The following is a 22,112-nucleotide window of genomic DNA, read 5'->3' on the forward strand; positions in this document are numbered from 1 at the left end:
AAATAAAATAAAAGAGGCTTCATATAAAGTAGACCACTACTTAATTAAACCCCACTAATTTTCCCCTGGGAGATGTTATTCTTTAAAAATGGGGACATGTATTTATTTTCTTTTTTCATTTCCTTAATTTTAAGTGATGTAAAACGTATTCCTATTTTGACAAGGACCAACTCCTCAAATTCATCTAAATCATGAATATTTTCACTGCTTATATCTTCATTAAAAAATTTAAGCATATTACCCGAGCAGTGGTGGCACATGCCTTTAATTCCAGAACTGGGAAGGCAGAGGCAAGCAAGTCTCTGTGACTTTGAGGTCAGCCTGGTCTACAGGAGCTAGTTCCAGGGCATACCCCAAAGCTACAGAGAAACCCTGTCTCGAAAATCCTCAAAAATTAAGCACATGTTAATATATACAATTCAAATTATACTAAAGATAATCTATTTAAAATATCTCCTAAATGAAGTACTTTCTTACATCATCGGCCCTGGGCAATGAATGACAACCTAGTGGCTTCCATGTCTCTTACTATTAACTATAAAAAATGTCTTTAAGTTTATTTGTAAGTAAAGCCTTAGTTTATGGCCCACATTCAACCATACAGAGGTGGGGTCAGAGCTGGACACTTTCTACTTTCATATATGAAAATTGTGTGTATAACAAAATCATAAAGTAACCAGGAAAGAGCTTTGCATTAAACTTTTGGATGCCAGCTTTGAGGAGCACCACATATAGGTTAGTACACTCCAATTCTCTTCACCTCAAAATTCAACTTAAAATTAGCAATCTGAAGAAGTTTATCTTACCACAACCACAATTTTCTCTTTCAGGATATTTATACTTAACAGGGCCATAAGGATCACTTTATGTGTATACCCTGTATTTCATTTGTCTTCCAGGTATTAGAAGATATACTATCATAATCGATGTATTTATAAGGAAAGGAACTACATGCATGCTGTTTAATGTAGCATCCTAGAAAATTAAAATAGTAATTGGAAAATAATAGATGCTCAAATAAGTTATGGTAATAAAAGAAACTGTAAAAGTGTGGTAATATTTTCTTGAATTTTATTACTCATGGCAACTGTAAAGTAAAACAACTCCACATATATCATGCAATTGCACTGGGAAATGGAATGTTACAAAGAAAAATTAAGCACAACACTGTTTGAAAGGTCAAAGTTTAGCAATGATTTTTAAAGTACTCCATATAGTTATACAGATACATTGGACTATTTCCATGATAGTTTTATACAACGACAAAACTCTTAGTATTATATTTGTGAACTGCATGAAGTAGAGATTTTTGAAGCTCAAACAACAATGCTATTAAGTGAAACAATATTCAAACAGAAAGGTCAAACAGTGTAAGAAAAAATGTCATGATACACAGACAAAATAAAACTATGCAGACAATATTCTTCCTCCTCTCTATATCAAACTAGGACCTACATTTTTTCCCTCAACTCTAAAAATTCTCTGCAAATTCTACAGCAGTAGTAAGTTATCTCTGATTGTACTACATACGAGGGAAACTGCAGCCCATGGCACTAGAACTTGCACGAGAACGAGAACTTAGGCCAGCACTGTCTAAAATCAAGGCAAGGGCTCTCTCTTCTTTTTCTATCAGAGCCTCTTGATACTGAGACTGGAAGGTAGCTGGGTGTGTCCCATAAACCTTTGCCACAAACTCTAACACTTTCATCTTACTAGTTTCAGCTCGAGCCCGAGGCCCCCACACATACTCATACCGCACTGGATCACTCTCCACTACTGGCTGGTACACCAGGTATTGTTCCTTCACAAACTCATTGGTTATCAGCTGCCTAGGCTCACCAAAGATGAAATTATTCACCCCAGCATAGATTCCCATTGGATTCAATGCTTCCCAAATGTCCTCTTCAGTGGCACGGTTGCCTTTCAGGAAGACTACCCCCAGGATGATTATCAGGAGGCCAGTCTTAGGAAAACTAAACTCATCACTACGCATCCCATCATAGGTGAGACCTAGTTTGATAAAGAGAGCATAGACGTGGTTAACAGGATCTACTTCCTTCACACCTATGCCAAAAACCATCTCCATGCGTTCAGCAGATCTCATGAGGATTTCATGAAAACTATTTTCATCTTCTCTGACAATGAGTCTCAATATATCAGTCTTGCTCATCATCTCTTTCATCTGATATTTGTACAGCATATAATTCACCAAGAAGTCAACTTTACTATCGACACTCATCACAGGTACATTCATGGTGGCTGGTTGACATGGTGGATTGACTGGAGAGCCCTGTTCTTGGTTACTAAGATCCCCACCTGAGTTTCTCAAAGAGTCACAGGGACTCTGAAGACCTCCAGAGGTACTAGGTGTCTCATCTGCTGGAACATTTTGGTTGCTAGCCATCAGAGAATGGGAGGAGTGACATGGCTCTTCCACATTCCTAGACACCTGTGGAATCTCTAGGACCTGGCTCTCCTCACTAGACATAAGCTGAGAGGAGGCAGATGGCTCCTCCAAATCCCTGGAGACTGTTGCAACCTGGGTCCCCTCAGAGGTCTGGCCCTTCAGACTACTAGCCATAAGATGAGAGGAGGTACAAGGCTCCTCCACATCCATGCAGACTACTGCAATCTGGCTGTGGGTCTTCTCACAGGTCTGGCCTTGGTCAGCTGCACATTCTGTATTCTTCTGAAGTTTAGACATGGTGACTACGGTGAATAGAAGCAGATGCGCATTCACACAGGAAGGCAGCAATCAGGAATAACTGTTTGAAAGAGAAAGGGAGAATGTAAGGTAATCAGCTAGTAAAATCAATTCCAGTAACAGTGAATGGACTTCTGAAAATCATGTGATAAAGGTTTAAGGCAATAACTGGCAGGGGAAAATAAGAGACACACTGGATGCTAGCCAACCCAACATAAAAGTTATCAGGGTCCATAGCACATACATGTTTGGCTCTGTATTTCCCACTCCTTTTCTTATTTTTAACTTTTTTTTCTTTTTATTTTTATTGAGAAAAGGAGAAAAAAAAAACAAGTTTCCACCTCCTCCCAGCCTCCCATTTCCCTCCCCCTCCTCCCACCCTTCTCACCCTCCTCCCACCCTCTCCCCCTCCTCCCACTCCTCTCCCCCTCCTTCTCCAGTCCAATGAGCAGTCAGGGTTCCCTGCCCTGTGGTAAGTCCTAGGTCCTCCCCTCTCCGTCCATTCCTTGGAAGGTGAACATCCAAACTGGCTAGGCTCCCACAAAAAAAGTGCAAAATCTCCACAAGTATGATCATCATGGAAGCTAATGCGCATAAGCCACATTCTCTAATATAACAAAACTACCCCCCCCCCGCCCCCGAAAGGTGGGTATGAAGTCCTAATTGTAGCTGAGAAACTACAAGCATGCTACTACAGGCAAATGATAGCTGTTGTTACTGGAGAATCAGTTTTCTTTAAGGGTACAACATCCAGGTATGTTGACCATTATCCTATGGAGGGCCACACACATTCAATACTATATGGCAGCACAAATAGTGCTTATTGGCTTAAAAATTAAAGAGTGCAGAAAGTTGAATATGGAGAGAATGGAGTTGGATCTGGGAGGAACTAAGGGAGGGGGTGAATATGATCAAAATTTTATGAAATTTTCAAATAACAAAATAAAGCCTGTTCCCTTAAAATAAAAATTATATCTTCTATAAATTTAAGTGTAAAATTGGAAATTCTTCCTTATCTGAAAATTCTCTGGGCCAATGGCAGAAACTAATTGGCACAGAATTTTTGTGTGGTGTGCTGATCCCCTCGGGAGCTTTACTTAGAACCAAATAGGTTCATCTCTTCTCTTGGGAGCTTACATATATCAGAAGATTACTACTTCCACTCTCAGACCATAGTACATGAAGTGAACTGTTCATTCACTATCCTTATTTGAATTATCTCCAGGAATAGATAGAGTTTCAGGGCAGCTAATTTGTTAGCCTTTCTATACTTTACTATATGTATCACTCACTATTCACTCAGGATAAACACATGCATCACAAATCTTGAGATCCCTTCCTTTTCTTGAACTGATATTCCATTAAACTAACTACCTGTATCCCTGTGATCACAAAGGAGCAATTGAAAGGCATTCAATTTATCCATTTTCCCCCTAGAATCTGTCAACTGTGGTGGGACAGAATTCTGTTGACTCCACTTGGTTCTTAGGTATACTTTCCTATCTGCCTCACTAATTATCTTTTCTTTAAACAATGTAACAATCTGGGATTGACACAATTGTCTTAGAACAAAATATTTCCATGTCTTAAATCAGCAGAAAGAGGAATTTTCTATATATTACAGCCTGTCAGTATTTCCCAGGGCCTGCACAGGCACACAGGGAAACTATCTAGGACTATGTTAATCCAGATATTCTGAGATACATGATTCCTTGTGGTTCTCTGTTAAGTGTTTTACTTGGAGAACTGATTGGGCTACACTTTCTACATTTTGATTGCTACTGGTTCAGTTCCCTACCAGAATCAGTAGTTCGTCTCAACTTACACAATTGCGGGGACCAGTATGAGAAATCTGTCTGTCAAAACCAGCTTACCTCTGTGAAAACAGAAGATACGTCTATTGGAGACCTATGCACTTAGAAGGGTAGATCCCTCAGCTTTCTTTGGTAGGATTTGGAAACTTTTATGCTACTTTATGAGATAGCAGTCCACAATAACAAAACTTTCTTCTTCCCAAAACACGAATTAGAAAGGGTTGGGATTCTTATCCATACCAAGGTATCCTAGACTAACAACAGTATTAGAGTTTTTTCTCTTCTATCCTACTATGGCTAATACCTTTATAATATCCTTGTCAAAGTCTGGATTCATAGCAGTGCTCTGAACCTTGAGGTTATCATTAGAACAAATATATTTATTTTTGAGTCAGGAAAATGAAAAGAGAGTAATGAAACCCCAAGTATCTTTCTTCAAATGTTCATAATTTGAAAATCTGAGTAGAGCCCATGCAAATAGCAAACATAGTAAAATAAATGTTCATCAATATTTATTCAATGTCTACACATCAGTTACTAGTACTGCATAAGACTCCTTGCCCTTCCTAGACTGTTTTTTTTTTAATACTGACAACCCAACTATTGAGAATAAAAGAAAGTAAAAAGAGGGTCTTTCATATGTACATTCTAGCATCCAAGTTCTAACATGATATAGGTGAACACTGTGTCCCAGGTGTTGCCCATTTGCTAACTCAGAATACGTACCTTAATTCCTGAAAATAACTTCAAATCTTCCCTCTAAATTTCTGTTTTCAGTGTTTTAGAACAAAGGACACAGCTCCCTGAAAAAGAAAAGAAAGTGAAGGCATAAAGGATGTACATTGTGGATACCCCTTCTAGAGCCCTCCTAAGGCTCAGCAAGGAGTCAGAGAAGAGCACCCTTGTAAGACTTTCTTCTGGAAAATTGAGTCCATGTGGCTTTCTATCCTTCCAAGGGAGGTTCACTGAATGATCACATTGCCTAGGGTTCATGGCCTAGAATTTATAATTTCACTACAAAATATCCTTCCAATTACAAAGTATCCTTCCAAATAAGTGCCATGAAATTGTCCTAGTTTGCTTCCCTGTGTGTTTTGATAAAATACTTACCAAAACCAACTTAGGAGGAAGCAGTTTATTTCACCGTGCAGGTTACAGCCTACCACTGAAGGAAATCAGAGCAAGAACACAAGGCAAGAATCTGGAAGCTGTACCTGAAGCACATTCCATGGAAGAATGCTGCATACTTGCTTTCTTTCCCTGGCCTTTGGGAGGTATGAGTAAGAATGTCTCCATCCCTTGGGTGCATGTATTTCATTGCTTAGTCACCAGAGAGTGAGATTATGCGAAAGGATTATAAAGGTTAGGAGGTATGGCCTTGTTGGGGGAAATGTGCCCCTGGGGTGAGCTTTGAGATTTCAAAAGCCCATTCCAAGCCTACAGTCTATTGCTGTCTATGAATGAGGAGGCAGCTCTCAGCTACTCCAATACCTGCCTGCATGCTTCCACACTTTCCACCATGTTGATAATGGATTAACCTTTGAAACTGTAGGGAAGCCCCAATTTAATCACATTCTCTTATATGACTACGGTGGTCATGGTGTCTCTTCACATTAATACAATAGTGACTAAGAAGCTGGTAACTGGGGATAGAGTATTATGACAGGCATGACCATGATACCTGTTGGCAGAATGTGGACTTTGAGATGTTGGATTAGGAGATCAATTGAACACTTTAATGGAGGCTTAATAGATCATAGTAGTAGATGCTTGGAAAAAAGAGTTGCTTAGAGCAATGTAATTGCCAGGTCCAAGAGATTTCGGAGAGGTAGACTGCCTCTCAATACTTACCTAAGCAGCTTTTTTAGAGCAGAGACCATCACAGAAATCCACAAATGGAGAACAGGAGAGGAACTCAAAACAGGGCCAAAATACACAAAAAAGCTCATAGTGGGGTGTCCATCCCCATGTGATAAATCTGTATTATAACCACTACAAATAAGCCTCACGGTACTTTGAAGAAGAGGAACAGAACAGTTTTAATAGGCAGAGGCAGGAGAACTGTCAAAATTGGCCTGATCTACAGATCCAGATCAAGGTAATCATACACTACAAGGTGGGATCCTTTCTCATAGAAACAAAAAACAAACAAAGAAAAAAAACAAACAAGACTTATGTCTATCTGAAGAGTTATTGCTAATAAATGCCAACTAGAATGGGAGACTCAGTTTTCTTCAGGGATGTAGGCCCCAAGAGAGTCCAAGAGACAGTCCCATACTTATACACACATGGGTAGCATGAAATAGACTCTGGATATTAAAGAGTTGGAGAGATGTTATGGAACAAGAAGCTGGGCAGACAGAGTTAGAAGGGTAGTCCCTATTGTTGAATAGTCACACACTTCACAAGCTAGAAGTAATCTCTACGCTGGAAGTAATCCAAATGCCTCTTCCCTAAAAGATGTGGGACAATGGTCTGTACCCTGTCACTTGAATATTAATAAAATGTTGATTAGCTAGTAGCCAGACAGGAAGTATAGGTGGGGTGACGAGAACAGGAGAATTCTGGAAAAAGAAAAGTCAGTCTGTAGTCATCACCCAGACAGAGAGGAAGCAATATGAGAATGCCTCGCTGATGAAAGGTACCAAGCCATGTGCCTAACACAGACAAGAATAATGGGTTTACCTAAGAGGTAAGAAAGAGTTAATAGGAAGCTTGAGCTAATAGGCCAACCAGTTTATGATTAATGTAGAACTCTTTGTGTGTTTCTTGGGACTGAATGACTATGGGACCCGGTGGTACAGAAACCTCTGTCAACACCTGAGGATAAGCTTTCATATTACCAGAAGGCACCATGCAATCTTCCAAAGGGGAGAGGCAAACAACAATCCTACCCAGCTATGATGTCAATGGAAAACAACCAGAATGGCTGGATAACCCTAAGGGTGCAGTAGCAGCACACATACCTTGGCAGTCACATACAGGTTTTCTAAATGTACTTAAGACCCACCCAACAAGTGGGAAGCCAGGCTTGGCTCTGGAAACGGAGCTAACTCCCCAGTGACAGTGAAGTCACCAATATTGGAGGAAAACCTAGAACCAGTAGTTTACAAAACTAGCATATTCCCTAACAACAATCTAAACATTTGTCCTTACACCCACCAATATGGTACTTTTTACTCTTTAACATGGAAATTTCTATTTGCAATAGAAGGAGACCACGACATAAATTCCAACAAATAAAAATGGAGTTATGGAGCCCAGAACCAATGAATACATCTATAAAATAGTCTCATACATAAAGTTTAGGGAAGATTTTGAAGTAAGGCAAGCTGGTGAGAGAGGTCCTTCTGTATCTGTTGCTTTTATTGGCTAATGAATAAAGAAAACTGCTTTGGCTCATAGGGAGGCAGAACATAGCTAGTTGGGGGTTTATTTATTGCTTGCCTTAGATATGATAAAAGATAAGGTAGATATAAGTAATGTAACTCTAATTCTTGCTTGATACCCTTTTTATATGTAATTGTAATTGTTAAATCGTTCTTTTTTATTTAAACAGAAAATGTGAGTTGATGTGGGATTCCCCTCTGTATGCTGTGAATACCAATGATTAATAAAGAAACTGTCTTAGCTCTGAGCAGGGCAGAATAGAGGTAGGTGGGAAAAACTAAGCTGAATACTGGGAGAAAGAAGACAGAGTCAGGAGAAGCTATTTAGACAAAGACAGATGCTGGAACTTCACCCTGGTAAACCACAGCCTTGTGGTGATACACAGATTAATGGAGATGGGTTAATTTAAGATATGAGTTAGCCAGAAATATGCTTAAGCTATTGACCAAACACTATTGCAAATACTATTCTGAGTGATTATTTATGGTCTGAGCAGCTGGGAACAAATAAGCAGCCTTCCTATAACAGGAAGCAAATAGGGTGGAAGGGCTAGAAGTTCAGGGCATTTTCTGTGAGATTATATCTCCCAATAACGTCAGATAAACATAACTGGTCACTGATATTTCACTTGTATTTTAATAAATAAAGCTCGCTTGAAGTTCAGGGATTAAAACAGCCACACTGATCAGCCTTACAGACCAGGCAGTGCTGACACCTACTTTTAATCCCAGTAACTACATTATTTTGCTATAGAAATGGGGTGGTAATCATGCACACCTTTAATTCCAGCACTAGAGAGGAATGTGAGATAGGAGGGAGGATGACTCGCACAGTCTCACTGTGAGATTCCTAGAGGCAAGGTCATTATTTCTGACTGAGGTAGAGGTAAGATCTAGTGGCAGGCTGTTTTGCTTTTCTTCAGGTTGAACACCAATACCCATCTCTGGATTTTTTTTTTATTAATTGTGCAAAAAAAAATCACACAATGTTTGGCAACTACATCCACATAGAACCCTAAAGAGCCTGGGAAGCGATTCTAGATACAAAAGACCAAAGCCAAGAACGGATTCTTGGTACTGGATTGTCTCAGGTAGGCTCTGTTTGTGAGAGGCAAGCAGAGGCATAGCTCCTTTAAGAGAGGTCTCCTGACTCAACATTAGTGGCAGAAATCATTGAAGCTTTTTAAAGAGGTTCTGGATGTCCCAGAATTTGCTCTGTACACCAGGCTGGCCTAGTACTCAGAGAAATATGCCTGCCTCTGCCTCTCACATTCTTGGATTTAAGGCATACACCAACACAGCCCAGCTTGTAAAAAGAGTTTAATGATAAATATGAAGTTCCCTTGCTATTTAAAGCTACTCTTATCACCTGAACACAAACAAATTGAAGATTCATCAACAGATGATAGGTTAATGTATGGAATATCCCTATCATGACCTGCTACAAACTCATTAAGGAAGAAAACTATGGTGGTGGCTATCCATTAAGACAGCATTAAGGAAGCTGATAAAGGAGATATAAAGAATGGAGGAGATCAGCTTGTGCTATGGAGTGAGGCATAACATCTATAGTTACTGGTAAGCAAAGAGATCCTTTTTGCTCAATGCACACTTAAAAGGAGCAAAACTGTGTGTTGTGTGTGTGTGTGTGTGTGTGTGTGTGTGTGTGTGTGTGTGTGTGTGTGTAAAGGAAGCATCTGGAAAAAAGCTTTCAACATGCTAATGGTTGGCATCTTTTGGCATGTTAGCCATGGAAAGGTAGGCAAAGTATGTCAGTAGCCAAGTGAAAAAAGGTTAAAATCCTTCTGGAATTTATGATCCCAATTACACATGAATTGAACATGTCTTGAAAGGAAATATATACACATTAATAGTAGGCAAAAAAGAGGCTCTGTTACCAAATATTTAAGTGGTGTTTATGGTCAATCAGCATCTTGCTTCTTTGTGGTGACATGGACCTAGGAACTCTAGAGTTGTGCCAATAAATTTGGCTCCCACTAATACCTCAGCTAGACTGACTCTCAGAAAGCAAAGGAATGGGGTGGAGTCAGCCACCAAAGTCGTAGATTTAATTTTAACCATATTATTTAGCAAATTAAAGATTTGTGGTCAGAAAAAGATAGAGATAAACAGTGTAGACAGTCGCAGACAATAAAACACTTCTAAACATTTTTACTGACTGTTTAAAAATATGAATAGGCTTGGGAGAGAAAAGAAAAGGTATAGAGAATGTACTAAAAAATATTATGAGTATTTGGGCATGGTGGCATGTGCCTTTAATCCCTGCATTTGGGAGACGGAAGCAGGTAGATCTCTTTGAGTTTGAGGCCAGTCTGGTGTACCAAGGGTTCTGGGACAGCCAAAAATACACAGAGAAATTCTGTATCAAAAGTTAAAAATAAAAATAATAGAATTATATTTTTTTTAAAAAAAAATCATGTTAAGAAGGAAAATACACAGAGAATCTGGACAGTAGGTTATTGTGTTGTCTTTGAATTGTTTGACTTCTGAGGAAGGATCAACAGTTGGTAAAACACATTTGATTATTAATTCTGCTGGATTAATCCAAGCTATGTATTTTGAAAATGCCTTGATTTCCAAATTTAAGTCAAAGATATGTTACTTTGGAGAGGAGGTTTTACTTTTGTTTCCATAGGAAATGAGAGGCTAATGATTCATTCTGGGTTAAGAAAAATAAGGTTTGATCAAGGAAGACCCCTTGAAAAATCTCCAATGGGAATGGATAGTTCAGATGGTTCAGTGATTTAGAGCACCTCTGTTGCAGTTACTTCTGAGTTCTGCATCCAGAACAGCTTCAAGGCTGGTGGCTGAAATGATTAAGCCTGAAAGTATACTCTAGTAAGGACTTGACCATAATCCTAATTTTTTTTTACCTTAATCCCTGAGAATAACTTCAAATCTTCCCTCTAATTTTCTGTCTTCAGTGTTTTAGATCAAAGGACACAGCTCCCTGAAAAAGAAAAGAAAGTGAAGGCATAAAGAATGTACATTGTAGTTGCTGAGGAATCCCATCAGGACGGGTGAGTGTGTGCTACCCAGGGGCGGGCGGACTGTCCCGGAAGAGAGCACAAACCCCCTCCCCCAGCTCCTTCTGCAGGGCTGTCTTTCTTTCACACGACCCAGCACCCCCAGCACCCCTCCCCATCCCTGCCCCGCTGTATGCTAAGACCAGTGCTCAACTACAGTCTTAAGCTCCTAAACTAAGGCGACCCACCCAGAGCGGTGAGTGCCTGCCAGCCAGGCAGGCCTCAGGGTGCCCTGTAAGGGAGCCGGGCACCTTCAGCTCCAGCGCCAGGCTTCCTGCGCGCTCCTGGATACCACCCCCACCCACTTGCTCCATTCATCCTGTTGGCCCTGGATCATTGGGCTACCAGCGGCCCTGTTTAGTTGCTCAGGAATCCCATCAGGACGGTTACGGAGGAATACCATTGGGACAGGAACGGTTCCTGCTTCTACACTGAAGAGATATACCCTGAGAGTCAATCGCAGCAAAGTCTGGACCAAGAGACCAGGCCTCTCCTGGCTCCATTTGAAGGAAGAGATGGGAAGGCGCCAATACAAGAATTCCTCCAACAATCTGAAAGGCAACATGACACCACCAGAAACCAGGGATCCCGAAATAAGAAGAATTGTACACCCTACTCCTGAAGAAATAGAAGAAATCGACTCAAAAGTGAACTATATGAAAATAATAGAGGACCTTAAACAGGAGGTGAAAAACTGCCATAAACAATTAGAGATTACAAACAAAAAGGTAGAGGAAATGAATAAATCGCTCAAAGACACGCAAGAAAACCAAGAGAAACAAGAAAAAGCAATCAAACAGGTTAGGGAAGCGGTTCAAGACATGAAGAATGAAATGGAAGCAATGAAGAAATCACAAACCGAGGGAAGAATGGAGATGGAAAATCTGGGTAAACGAACAGGAATGACAGAAACAAGTACTAACAACAGATTACAAGAGATAGAAGAGAGAATATCAGACGCTGAAGATACCATAGAAAAAATAAACACACTGATCAAAGAAAACAGCAAAACCAACAAATTCTCATCACAAAACATTCAGGAAATTTGGGACACAATAAAAAGACCAAACCTAAGAATAATTGGAGTAGAAGAAGGAGAAGAAGTGCAGCTCAACGGTACAGAAAATATACTTACTAAAATTATAGAAGAAAACTTTCCCAACCTGAAGAAAGAGGTACCTTTGAAGGTTCAAGAAGCATACAGAACACCAAATAGGCTGGATCAAAAAAAAACATCCCCTCGCCATATAATAATCAAAACACAAAATACACAGAATAAAGAAAGAATATTAAGAGCCGCAAAGGAAAAAGGCCAAGTTACTTGTAAAGGTAAACCTATCAGACTTATACCTGACTTCTCTATGGAAACCATGAAAGCCAGAAGGTCCTGGATAGATGTACTGCAAAAACTAAGAGATCATGGATGCAAGCCCAGATTACTATACCCAGCCAAGCTTTCATTCACTATAAATGGAGAAAACAAAATTTTCCAGGATAAAAACAAATTCAAACAATACGTAGCCACAAATCCAGCCTTACAGAAAATTATAGAAGGAAAATGACTAACCAAGGAGTCCAACAATGCCCACAATAACTCAGTCATCTAGGACCTTTCACCAGCACAACTCAAAGAAGGGAAACACACAAACCCTACTACTAAAAAAGTGACCGGAGTTAACAACCACTGGTCATTAATATCACTTAATGTCAATGGGCTCAACTCACCTATAAAAAGGCACAGGCTAAGGGATTGGATACGAAAACAGGATCCAACATTCTGCTGTCTACAAGAAACACACCTCAACCACAAAGACAGGCACCTACTCAGAGTAAAGGGCTGGGAAAAGGCTTATCAAGCAAATGGTCCTAAGAAACAAGCAGGTGTGGCCATACTAATTTCTAACAAAGTTGACTTCAAACTTAAATCAATCAGAAGAGATGGAGAGGGACATTTTATACTCATAACAGGAACAATTCATCAGGATGAAGTCTCAATCCTGAATATCTATGCCCCGAATATAAAAGCGCCCACGTATGTAAAAGAAACATTACTAAAACTCAAGGCAGCCATCAAACCACACACACTAATAGTAGGAGACTTCAACACTCCTCTCTCACCAATGGACAGGTCAATCAGACAGAAACCTAACAGAGAAATTAGAGAATTAATGGAGGTAATGAAGCAAATGGACTTAACAGACATCTATAGATTATTCCACCCGAAGAGGAAAGAATATACCTTCTTCTCTGCAGCTCATGGAACCTTCTCGAAAATTGACCACATACTCGGTAACAAAGCTAACTTACACAGTTACAAAAAATATTAGTAACCACCTGTGTCTTATCAGATCACCATGGATTAAAGTTAGAATTCAACAAGAATGCTACCCCCAGAAAGCCTACAAACTCATGGAAACTGAACAGTCAACTTCTGAACCATACCTGGATTAAGGAAGAAATAAAGAAAGAAATTAAAGTCTTCCTTGAATTCAATGAAAATAAAGAAACAACATACTCGAACTTATGGGACACTATGAAAGCAGTGCTAAGAGGAAAGTTCATCGCACTAAGTGCCCACTTAAAGAAAGCAGAAAAAGCACATATTGAAGACTTAACAGCCCACCTGAAAGCTCTAGAAAAAAAAGAAGCAGACTCACCTAGGAGGAGTAGAAGATTGGAAATAATCAAACTGAGGGCTGAAATCAACAAAATAGAAACACAGAAAACAATCCAAAGAATCAATGAAACAAAAAGCTGGTTCCTGGAGAAAATCAACAAGATTGATAAACCCCTATCCAAACTAATCAAACGGCAGAGAGAGAATGTGCAAATTAATAAGATCAGAAATGAAAAGGGGGACATCACCACAGACACAGAGGAAATTCAGAGAATCATCAGATCATATTACAAAAGCCTGTATAACACAAAACTGGAAAATGTAAAAGAAATGGACACTTTTTTAGATAAGTACCATATACCAAAGTTACACCAGGACCAGGTGAACAATCTAAACAGACCTGTTGGTCACAAAGAATTAGAAGCTGTTATCAAAAACCTCCCTACCAAAAAAAGCCCAGGACCAGATGGTTTCAATGCGGAATTCTACCAGAACTTCCAAGAAGACCTAATACCCATACTCCTTAATGTATTCCACAATATAGAAACAGAAGGGTCATTACCTAATTCCTTTTATGAAGCTACAGTTACTCTGATACCAAAACCACACAAAGACTCAACCAGGAAAGAGAATTACAGGCCAATCTCACTCATGAACATCGATGCAAAAATCCTCAACAAAATACTGGCAAACCGAACCCAAGAACACATTAGGAAAATTATCCATTATGATCAAGTAGGCTTCATTCCTGAGATGCAGGGCTCGTTCAACATACGAAAATCTATCAATGTAATCCAGCATATAAATAAACTGAAGGAAAATAACCATATGATCATCTCATCTCATTAGATGCTGAAAAAGCATTCAACAAAATTCAACATCCATTTATGTTAAAAGTCTTGGAGAGATTAGGGATACAAGGGTCATACCTAAATATAATAAAAGCTATATACAGCAAGCCGACAGCTAACATCAAATTAAACGGAGAGAAACTCAAAGCCATCCCGCTTAACTCAGGAACACGACAAGGATGTCCACTCTCTCCATACCTCTTCAATATAGTACTTGAAGTTCTAGCAATAGCAATAAGACAACATAATGGGATCAAGGGGATTCGAATTGGAAAGGAAGAAGTTAAACTTTCGTTATTCGCAGATGATATGATAGTGTACTTAAGCGACCCCCAAAACTCCACCAAAGAACTTTTACAGCTGATAAACAGCTTTAGTAATGTGGCAGGATACAAGATCAACTCCAAAAAAATCAGTCGCCCTCTTATACACAAAGGATAGGGAAGCAGAGAGGGAAATCAGAGAAGCTTCAGCATTCACGATAGCCACAAACAGCATTAAATATCTTGGGGTAAATCTAACCAAGGAAGTGAAAGATCTATTTGACAAGAACTTTAAGGCATTGAAGAAAGAAATTGAAGAGGATACCAAAAAATGGATGGATCTACCTTGCTCTTGGATTGGGAGGATCAACATAGTAAAAATGGCAATTCTACCTAAGGCAATTTATAGATTCAATGCAATCCCCATCAAGATCCCATCAAAATTCTTCACAGATCTGGAGAGGACAATAATCAACTTTATATGGAAAAACAAAAAACCCAGGATAGCCAAAACAATCCTATACAATAAAGGATCTTCTGGAGGCATTACCATCCCTGACTTCAAACTCTATTACAGAGCTACAGTAATGAAAACAGTGTGGTACTGGCATAAAAACAGAGAAGTCGACCAATGGAATCGTATAGAAGACCCGGATTTTAACCCACAAACCTATGAACACCTCATTTTTGATAAAGGAGCTAAAAGTATTCAATGGAAGAAAGAAAGCATCTTCAACAAATGGTGCTGGCACAACTGGATGTCAACCTGTAGAAGAATGAAAATAGACCCACATCTTTCACCGTGCACAAAACTCAAGTCCAAATGGATTAAAGACCTCAATATCAGCCCGAACACACTGAAAAGGATAGAAGAGAAAGTGGGAAATACCCTACAACAGATGGGCACAGGAGATCGCTTCCTATGTATAACCCCAGAAGCACAGACATTAAGAGCAACATTGAATAAATGGGACCTACTAAAACTGAGAAGCTTCTGCAAAGCAAAGGACACTGTCACTAAGACACAAAGGCAACCTTCTGACTGGGAGAAGATCTTCACCAACCCCGCAACAGACAAAGGTCTGATCTCCAAAATATATAGAGAACTCAAGAAACTAGACTTTAAAATGCTAATTAACCCAATTAAAAAATGGGGCACTGATCTGAACAGAGAATTCTCAACAGAAGAAGTTCAAATGGCCAAATGACACTTAAGGTCATGCTCAACTTCCTTAGCAATCAGGGAAATGCAAATCAAAACAACTTTGAGATATCATCTTACACCTGTGAGATTGGCTAAAGTCAAAAACACCAACGATAACCTTTGCTGGAGAGGTTGTGGAAGAAGGGGTACCCTCATCCATTGCTGGTGGGAATGCAATCTTGTGCAACCACTATGGAAGTCAGTGTTTCGGTTTCTTAGGAAATTCGGGATCAACCTACCCCTGGACCCAGCAATACCACTCTTGGGAATATACCCAAGAAATGCCCTATCATATGACAAAAGCATTTGTTCAACTATGTTCATAGCAGTATTATTTGTAATAGCCAGAACCTGGAAACAACCTAGATGCCCTTCAATGGAAGAATGGATGAAGAAAGTATGGAATATCTACACATTAGAGTACTACTCAGCAGTAAAAAACAATGACTTCTCGAATTTTGCATGCAAATGGATGGAAATAGAAAACACTATCCTGAGTGAGGTATCCCAGACCCAAAAAGATGAACATGGGATGTACTCACTCATAATTGGTTTCTAGCCATAAATAAGGGTCACGGAGTCTACAATAGGTGAATCTAAAGAAGCTAAGTAAGAAGGGGAACCCAAGGAAAAACATATAGTTATCCTCTTGGCTAAGGGAAGTAGATAAAATTGCCGGGGAGAAAATTGGGATCTTGGGGTGGGGTGGGGTGGGGGTAAGGGGAGATGGGGAGAGAAAAGTTAGAAGGGAAGGAGGTTGGGCCTTGGGAAAGCAGGAGGATTGGGATAAAGGAAGGTTGGACAGGGGAGCACGGAACCACAATTCTTAGTTAAGGGAACCACTTTAGGGTTGGCAAGAGACCTGACCCTAGAGGGGCTCCAAGGTGCCAAAGCTGAGGTCCCCAGTTAGTTCCTTGGGCAGTTGAGAATAGGGAACCTGAAATGACCCTATCCTTGAGCAATACTGACGAATATCTTGCATATCATCATAGAACCTTCATCTAGTGATGGATGGAGATAGAGACAGAGACCCACACTGGAGCACTGGACTGAGCTCCCAAAGTCCCAATGAGGAGCAGAAGGAGGGAGAACATGAGCAAAGAAGTCGGGACCACGAGGGATGCACCCACCCACTGAGACAGTGGAGCTGATCTATTGAGAGCTCACCAAGACCAGCTGGACTGTGACTGAAAAAGCATGGGATAAAACTGGACTCTCTGAACATGGCGAACTATGAGGGCTGATGAGACGCAAATGACAATGGCACGGGGGTTTGATCCTACGTAATGTGATGGCTTTGTGGGAGCCCAGCCAGTTTGGATGTTCACCTTCCTAGATATGGACGGAGGTGGGAGGTCCTAGGTCTTACCACAGGGCAGAACACCGTGACTGCTCTTTGGACTGGAGAGGGAGGGGGAAAGGAGTGGGGGAAGGGTGAGAAGGGTGGGAGGAGGGGGCGTAGGGGGGCAGGAGGGGGAGGGAAATGGGAGGCTGGGAGGAGGTGGAAACTTGTTTTTTTTTCTCCTTTTCTCAATAAAATAAAAAAAATATTACAGAAAAAAAATAAAAAAATAAATAACTACAACTTAAGCAACAATAAAAAAAAAGAATGTACATTGTGGATACCCCTTCTAGAGCCCTCCTAAGGCTCAGCAAGGAGTCAGAGAAGAGCACCCTTGTAAGACTTTCTTCTGGAAAATGGAGTCCATGTGGCTTTCTATGCATCTAGAGAGGTTCACTGAATACTCACATGGCCCAGGGTTCTTGGTCTAGTGATGGAGGAAGGTTATTGGCTAATAAAGGAACTGCCTTGGCCCATTTTATTGGTTAGAAGATATGTGGGAGGAGTAAACAGAACAGAACGCTGGGAGGAAGAGGAAGTGAGGTCAGTCTCGAAAGCTCTCCTCTCAGGAGCAGACGCCTGAGAGAGAAGCCATGCCCCGCTCCCGGGATGAAGCTCTGACCCAGGATGGACTAGGCTAGAATCTCCCCGGTAAGCGCACCTTGGGGTGCTACACACAGATGATTAGAAATGGGCTAAATTAATATGTGAGAATTAGCCTAGAAGAGAATGGGCCAAGCAGTGTTTAAATGAATACAGTTTGTGTGTTGTTATTTCGGAGCATAAGCTAGCCGAGCAGGCGGCCGGGGTGCTGGGAACGCAGCCCCGCCGTTCTTATTACTACAGTCTAGAATTTATAATCTCACTTCAAAGTATCCTTCCAAATAAGTGACACGAAATTGTCCTAGTTTGCATCTCTGGGTGTTTTGATAAAATACTTACCAAAACCAACTTAGGAGGAAGCAGTTTATTTCACCATGCAGGTTATAGCCTATCACTAAAGGAAGTCAGAGCAAGAACACAAGGCAAGAATCTGGAGGCTGGACCTGAAGCACATTCCATGGAAGAATGCTGCATACTTGCTTTCTTTCCCTGGCCTTTGGGAGGTATGGGTGAGAATGTCTCCATCCCTTAGGCACATGTATTTCATTGCTTAGTCACCAGAGAGTGAGATTATGTGAACGGATTATAAAGGCTAGGAGGTATGGCCTTGTTGGGGGAAATGTGCCCCTGGGGTGGGCTTTGAGATTTCAAAAGCCCATTCCAAGCTTACAGTCTATTGCTGCCTATGAATGAGGAGGTAGCTCTCAGCTACTCCAATACCTGCCTGCCTGCTTCCATACTTTCCACCATGATGATAATGGATTAACCTTTGAAATTGTAAGGAAGCCCCGAATTAAACACTTTCTCTTATATGACTACCGTGTTCATGGTGTCTCTTCACATTAATACAACAGTGACTAAGAAGCTAGTACCAGGGGATACAGTATTACGACCGGCATAACCATGATACTTGATGGCAGAATGTGGACTTTGAGATGTTGGATTAGGAGAGCAACCGAATACTTTAAACGAAGCTTAAAGGACCATACTAGTAGATGTATGGGAAACAGAGGTGCTTAGAGCAATGCAAATGGCCAGCTTGAAGAGATTTCAGAGAGTAAGAATACTAGTAAGTTCCCTGAAACCATTCTTGTGATATTTTGGCAAAGAATGTGGTCAGGTTTCACAATAGTTCTAAAAATCTGCCTGCAGCTAAACTGAAGAATTTTTGATTAATTGCACAGGCAAAAACGATTTTAAGACAGTCTAGTATTGACTAAATCACATGGGTATTATTGATCACTCTTACGTGGATATAGAATAAAACGGAGCAAGCTGGACAAAGAGAAATACAAAATGCATATATTGAGGAGAAAAGGAGCACCAGGAAGCATAATGGAACCAAGTTGGAATCAAGAAGACAAAAACTTAAAAGAAAAGCCTCATTCTAAATGAAATAAAGTAAATGGTTTCCTCAGGACAAGATCCCAACCAGCTAAGCTTTCAGTTTGTTAAAAGATTAAAGGAAAACTTCTATATTGAATGAAGGAAACCATTAACAATGCAATGTAACTGAAGGGATCCAAGTTCCACTCCAAGTAAGCAGCAGAATGTGGCCTCTTTAGTCACATGGTTCTAGCTTTAGAGTCAAGGACAGAAGAAAGGGGTGGTGAAATATTCCTCCTTAGCTTAAGAAAGCAACTGAAGCAAGCCACGTGTCAGAGATATCTTTGCATTGAGGCCCTGAGAGGCCATAATGTGAAGCTGTAATGGCAAAGGCTGGATTGTGTTGGAGACCCCAAGATTCTGGAAATGCTAAAGTCATGGGATACCTGTCAAAAAAAGTTAAAGATTAAGTATGGAACCACCCCAAGAGAGAGCAGTATGTTGCAAACAATAAAGCTGAAATGAGCTGGAGACCTTGAGCATGCTGACATCAGACACAGAGATCCAGAATTTGAGTTTACCCTGCTGACTTTCATCTTGCTTTGTTTTAGTACTTCCTCACTGTACTGTCTGGCTTTGTGTGTCAAAGTGACATGAGCTAAAGTCATCAGAGGAAGAACATGAGCTGAGGAAATGCTTCCTTGACATCCAGGTTTAAGGTATTTCCTCATTCAGTGATCAGTGGGGGAGGGAAAAGCCTATAATAGGTAGTGCCATCCCTGGGCTGCTGATCCTGGGTTCTATTAGAAGGCAGGCTGAGCAAGCTTGCTTACCTCCATGGCTTCTGCATCAGCTCCTGTTTCTGGGATCCAGTCCTGTTTTGAGTTCCTGTCCTGATTTCCTCCAGTGATGAACAGTAATGCTGAAGTATAAGCCTAATAAACCGTTTCTTCCCCAACTTGCTTTTTGGTCTTGGTGTTTTGTCACAACAAAAGAAACCCTAAATAAGACACTCAATGTGCTCCTTTTAGAAAGGCAATGTATTGCTTTCTCCCTTGGTATCCCTACCAGTACCGCTTTCCTAAAACACTATAATTCTCAACTAAATTCTATCAGTCCTTATCAACATAGACTGCCTCTCAGCCCTTATCTAAGTAGCTTTTTGAGAGCAGAGACCATCACAGAAATCCAAAACTTGAGAACACAACAGGAACTCAAAACAGGGCCAAAATACACAAAAAAGCTCATAGTGGGGTATCCAGCCCCATCTGGTACATCTGTAATATAGTCACTACAACTAAGCCTCACGGTACTTTGAAGAAGAGGAACAGAACAGTTGTAATAGGCAGAAGCAGGAGAACTGTCAAAATTGGCCTGATCTATAGATCTCGATCCAGGCAAACCTAAACTAAACGGTGGGATCCTATCCCAAACAAACAAATAAAAAAGACGTATGCCTATCTGAAGAGTTATTGGTAAGAAATGCCAACTGGAAATAGGAGAATCAGTTTTCTTCAGGGATGCAGGCCCCAAGAGAGTCCAAGAGACGGTCACATACTCATGCACACATGGGTAGCATGAAATAGACTGGCTATTAAAGAGATGAAGAGATGCTACGGAACAAGAAGCTGGGAGGACAGAGTTAGAAGGGTTGTCTCTATTGTTGAATACTCATGCACTTCACAAATAGGAGCCAGAGATCTCTAAGCTGGAACTAATCTGAATGTGTCCTCCCTGAGTGCTGACTGGCCAGTAGCCAGACAGGAGGTAAAGGTGGGGTGACAAGAACAGGTGAATTATGGAAAAAGAAAAGCTCAGGCTTCAGTTGTTACACAGAGGACAAGCAAGACGGGAATGCCTTGCTGATGAAAGGTACCAAGCCATGTGCCTAACACAGACAAGAATAATGGGTTTACCTAAGAGGTAAGAAAGAGTTAATAAGAAGCTTGAGCTAATAGGCCAACCAGTTTATGATTAATGGAGAACTCTTTGTGTGTTTGTTGGGACTGAAAGACTGTGGGACCCGTTGGGACAGAAACATCTGTCAAAACCTGAGGATTAGCTTTCATATTACCAGAAGGTACCATGTAATCTTCCAAAGGGGAGAGGCAAACAACAATCCTACCCAGCTATGATGTCAATGGAAAACAACCAGAATGGCTGGATAACCCTAAGGGTGCAGTAGCAGCACACATACCTTGGCAGTCACATACAGGTTTTCTAAATGTAATTAAGACCCACCCAATAAGAGGGAAGTCATGCCTGGTACTGGAAACGGAGCTAACTCCCCAGTGACAGTGAAGTCACCAATATTGGAGGAGAACATAAATCACTAGTTTACTAAACTAGCATAATCCCCAACAACAATCTAAACATTTTTCCTTACATCCACCAATATTGTGTTCTTTACTCTTTAACATGGAAACTTCTATTTATAATAGATGAAAATCATCATAGAAAATTCCACTGAATGAAAATGGAGTTATGGAGCCCAGTTCCAATGAATACAACTACAAAATACTCCCGTACATTTTAAGTAATGTAACTCTAATTCTTGCTTGATACCCTTTTTATATGTAATTGTAATAGTTAAATCGTTCTTTTTTATTTAAACAGAAAATGTGAGTTGATGTGGGATTCCCCTCTGTGTGCTGTGAATACCAATGGTTAATAAAGAAACTGTCTTAGGTCTGTGTTGGGCAGAATAGAGGTAGGTGGGAAAAACAAAACTGAATACTGGGAGAAAGAAGACAGAGTCAGAGAGAAGCCATTTAGACAAAGACAGATGCTGGAACTTTACCCTGGTAAGCCACAGCCTTGTGGTGATACACAGAATAATGGAGATGGGTTAATTTAAGATATGAGTTAGCCAGAAATACGCTTAAGCTATTGACCAAACACTATTGCAAATACTATAGTTTCTGAGTGATTATTTATGGTCTGAGCAGCTGG

At 40.4% G+C, this 22,112-nt stretch overlaps 1 protein-coding gene across 1 annotated transcript; it reads right to left on the bottom strand.

Moving 5' to 3' along the window:
* Nucleotides 1-1,522: 1,522 nt before the first annotated feature.
* LOC121445582 (melanoma-associated antigen B16-like) lies at nucleotides 1,523-2,704 on the bottom strand. Its single transcript, XM_041647721.1, has 2 exons — nucleotides 2,540-2,704; nucleotides 1,523-2,449 (listed from the first exon to the last, which is right to left on the bottom strand). The coding sequence occupies exons 1-2, from the start codon at nucleotides 2,702-2,704 to the stop codon at nucleotides 1,523-1,525; spliced, it is 1,092 nt and encodes a 363-aa protein (XP_041503655.1).
* Between the last annotated feature and the right edge of the window lie 19,408 nt (nucleotides 2,705-22,112).

Source organism: Microtus oregoni, unplaced genomic scaffold (assembly GCF_018167655.1).
Source record: "Microtus oregoni isolate MIOR12 unplaced genomic scaffold, Mior012 000215F_ref0000472, whole genome shotgun sequence".
NCBI classification, from domain to species: Eukaryota; Metazoa; Chordata; class Mammalia; order Rodentia; family Cricetidae; genus Microtus; species Microtus oregoni.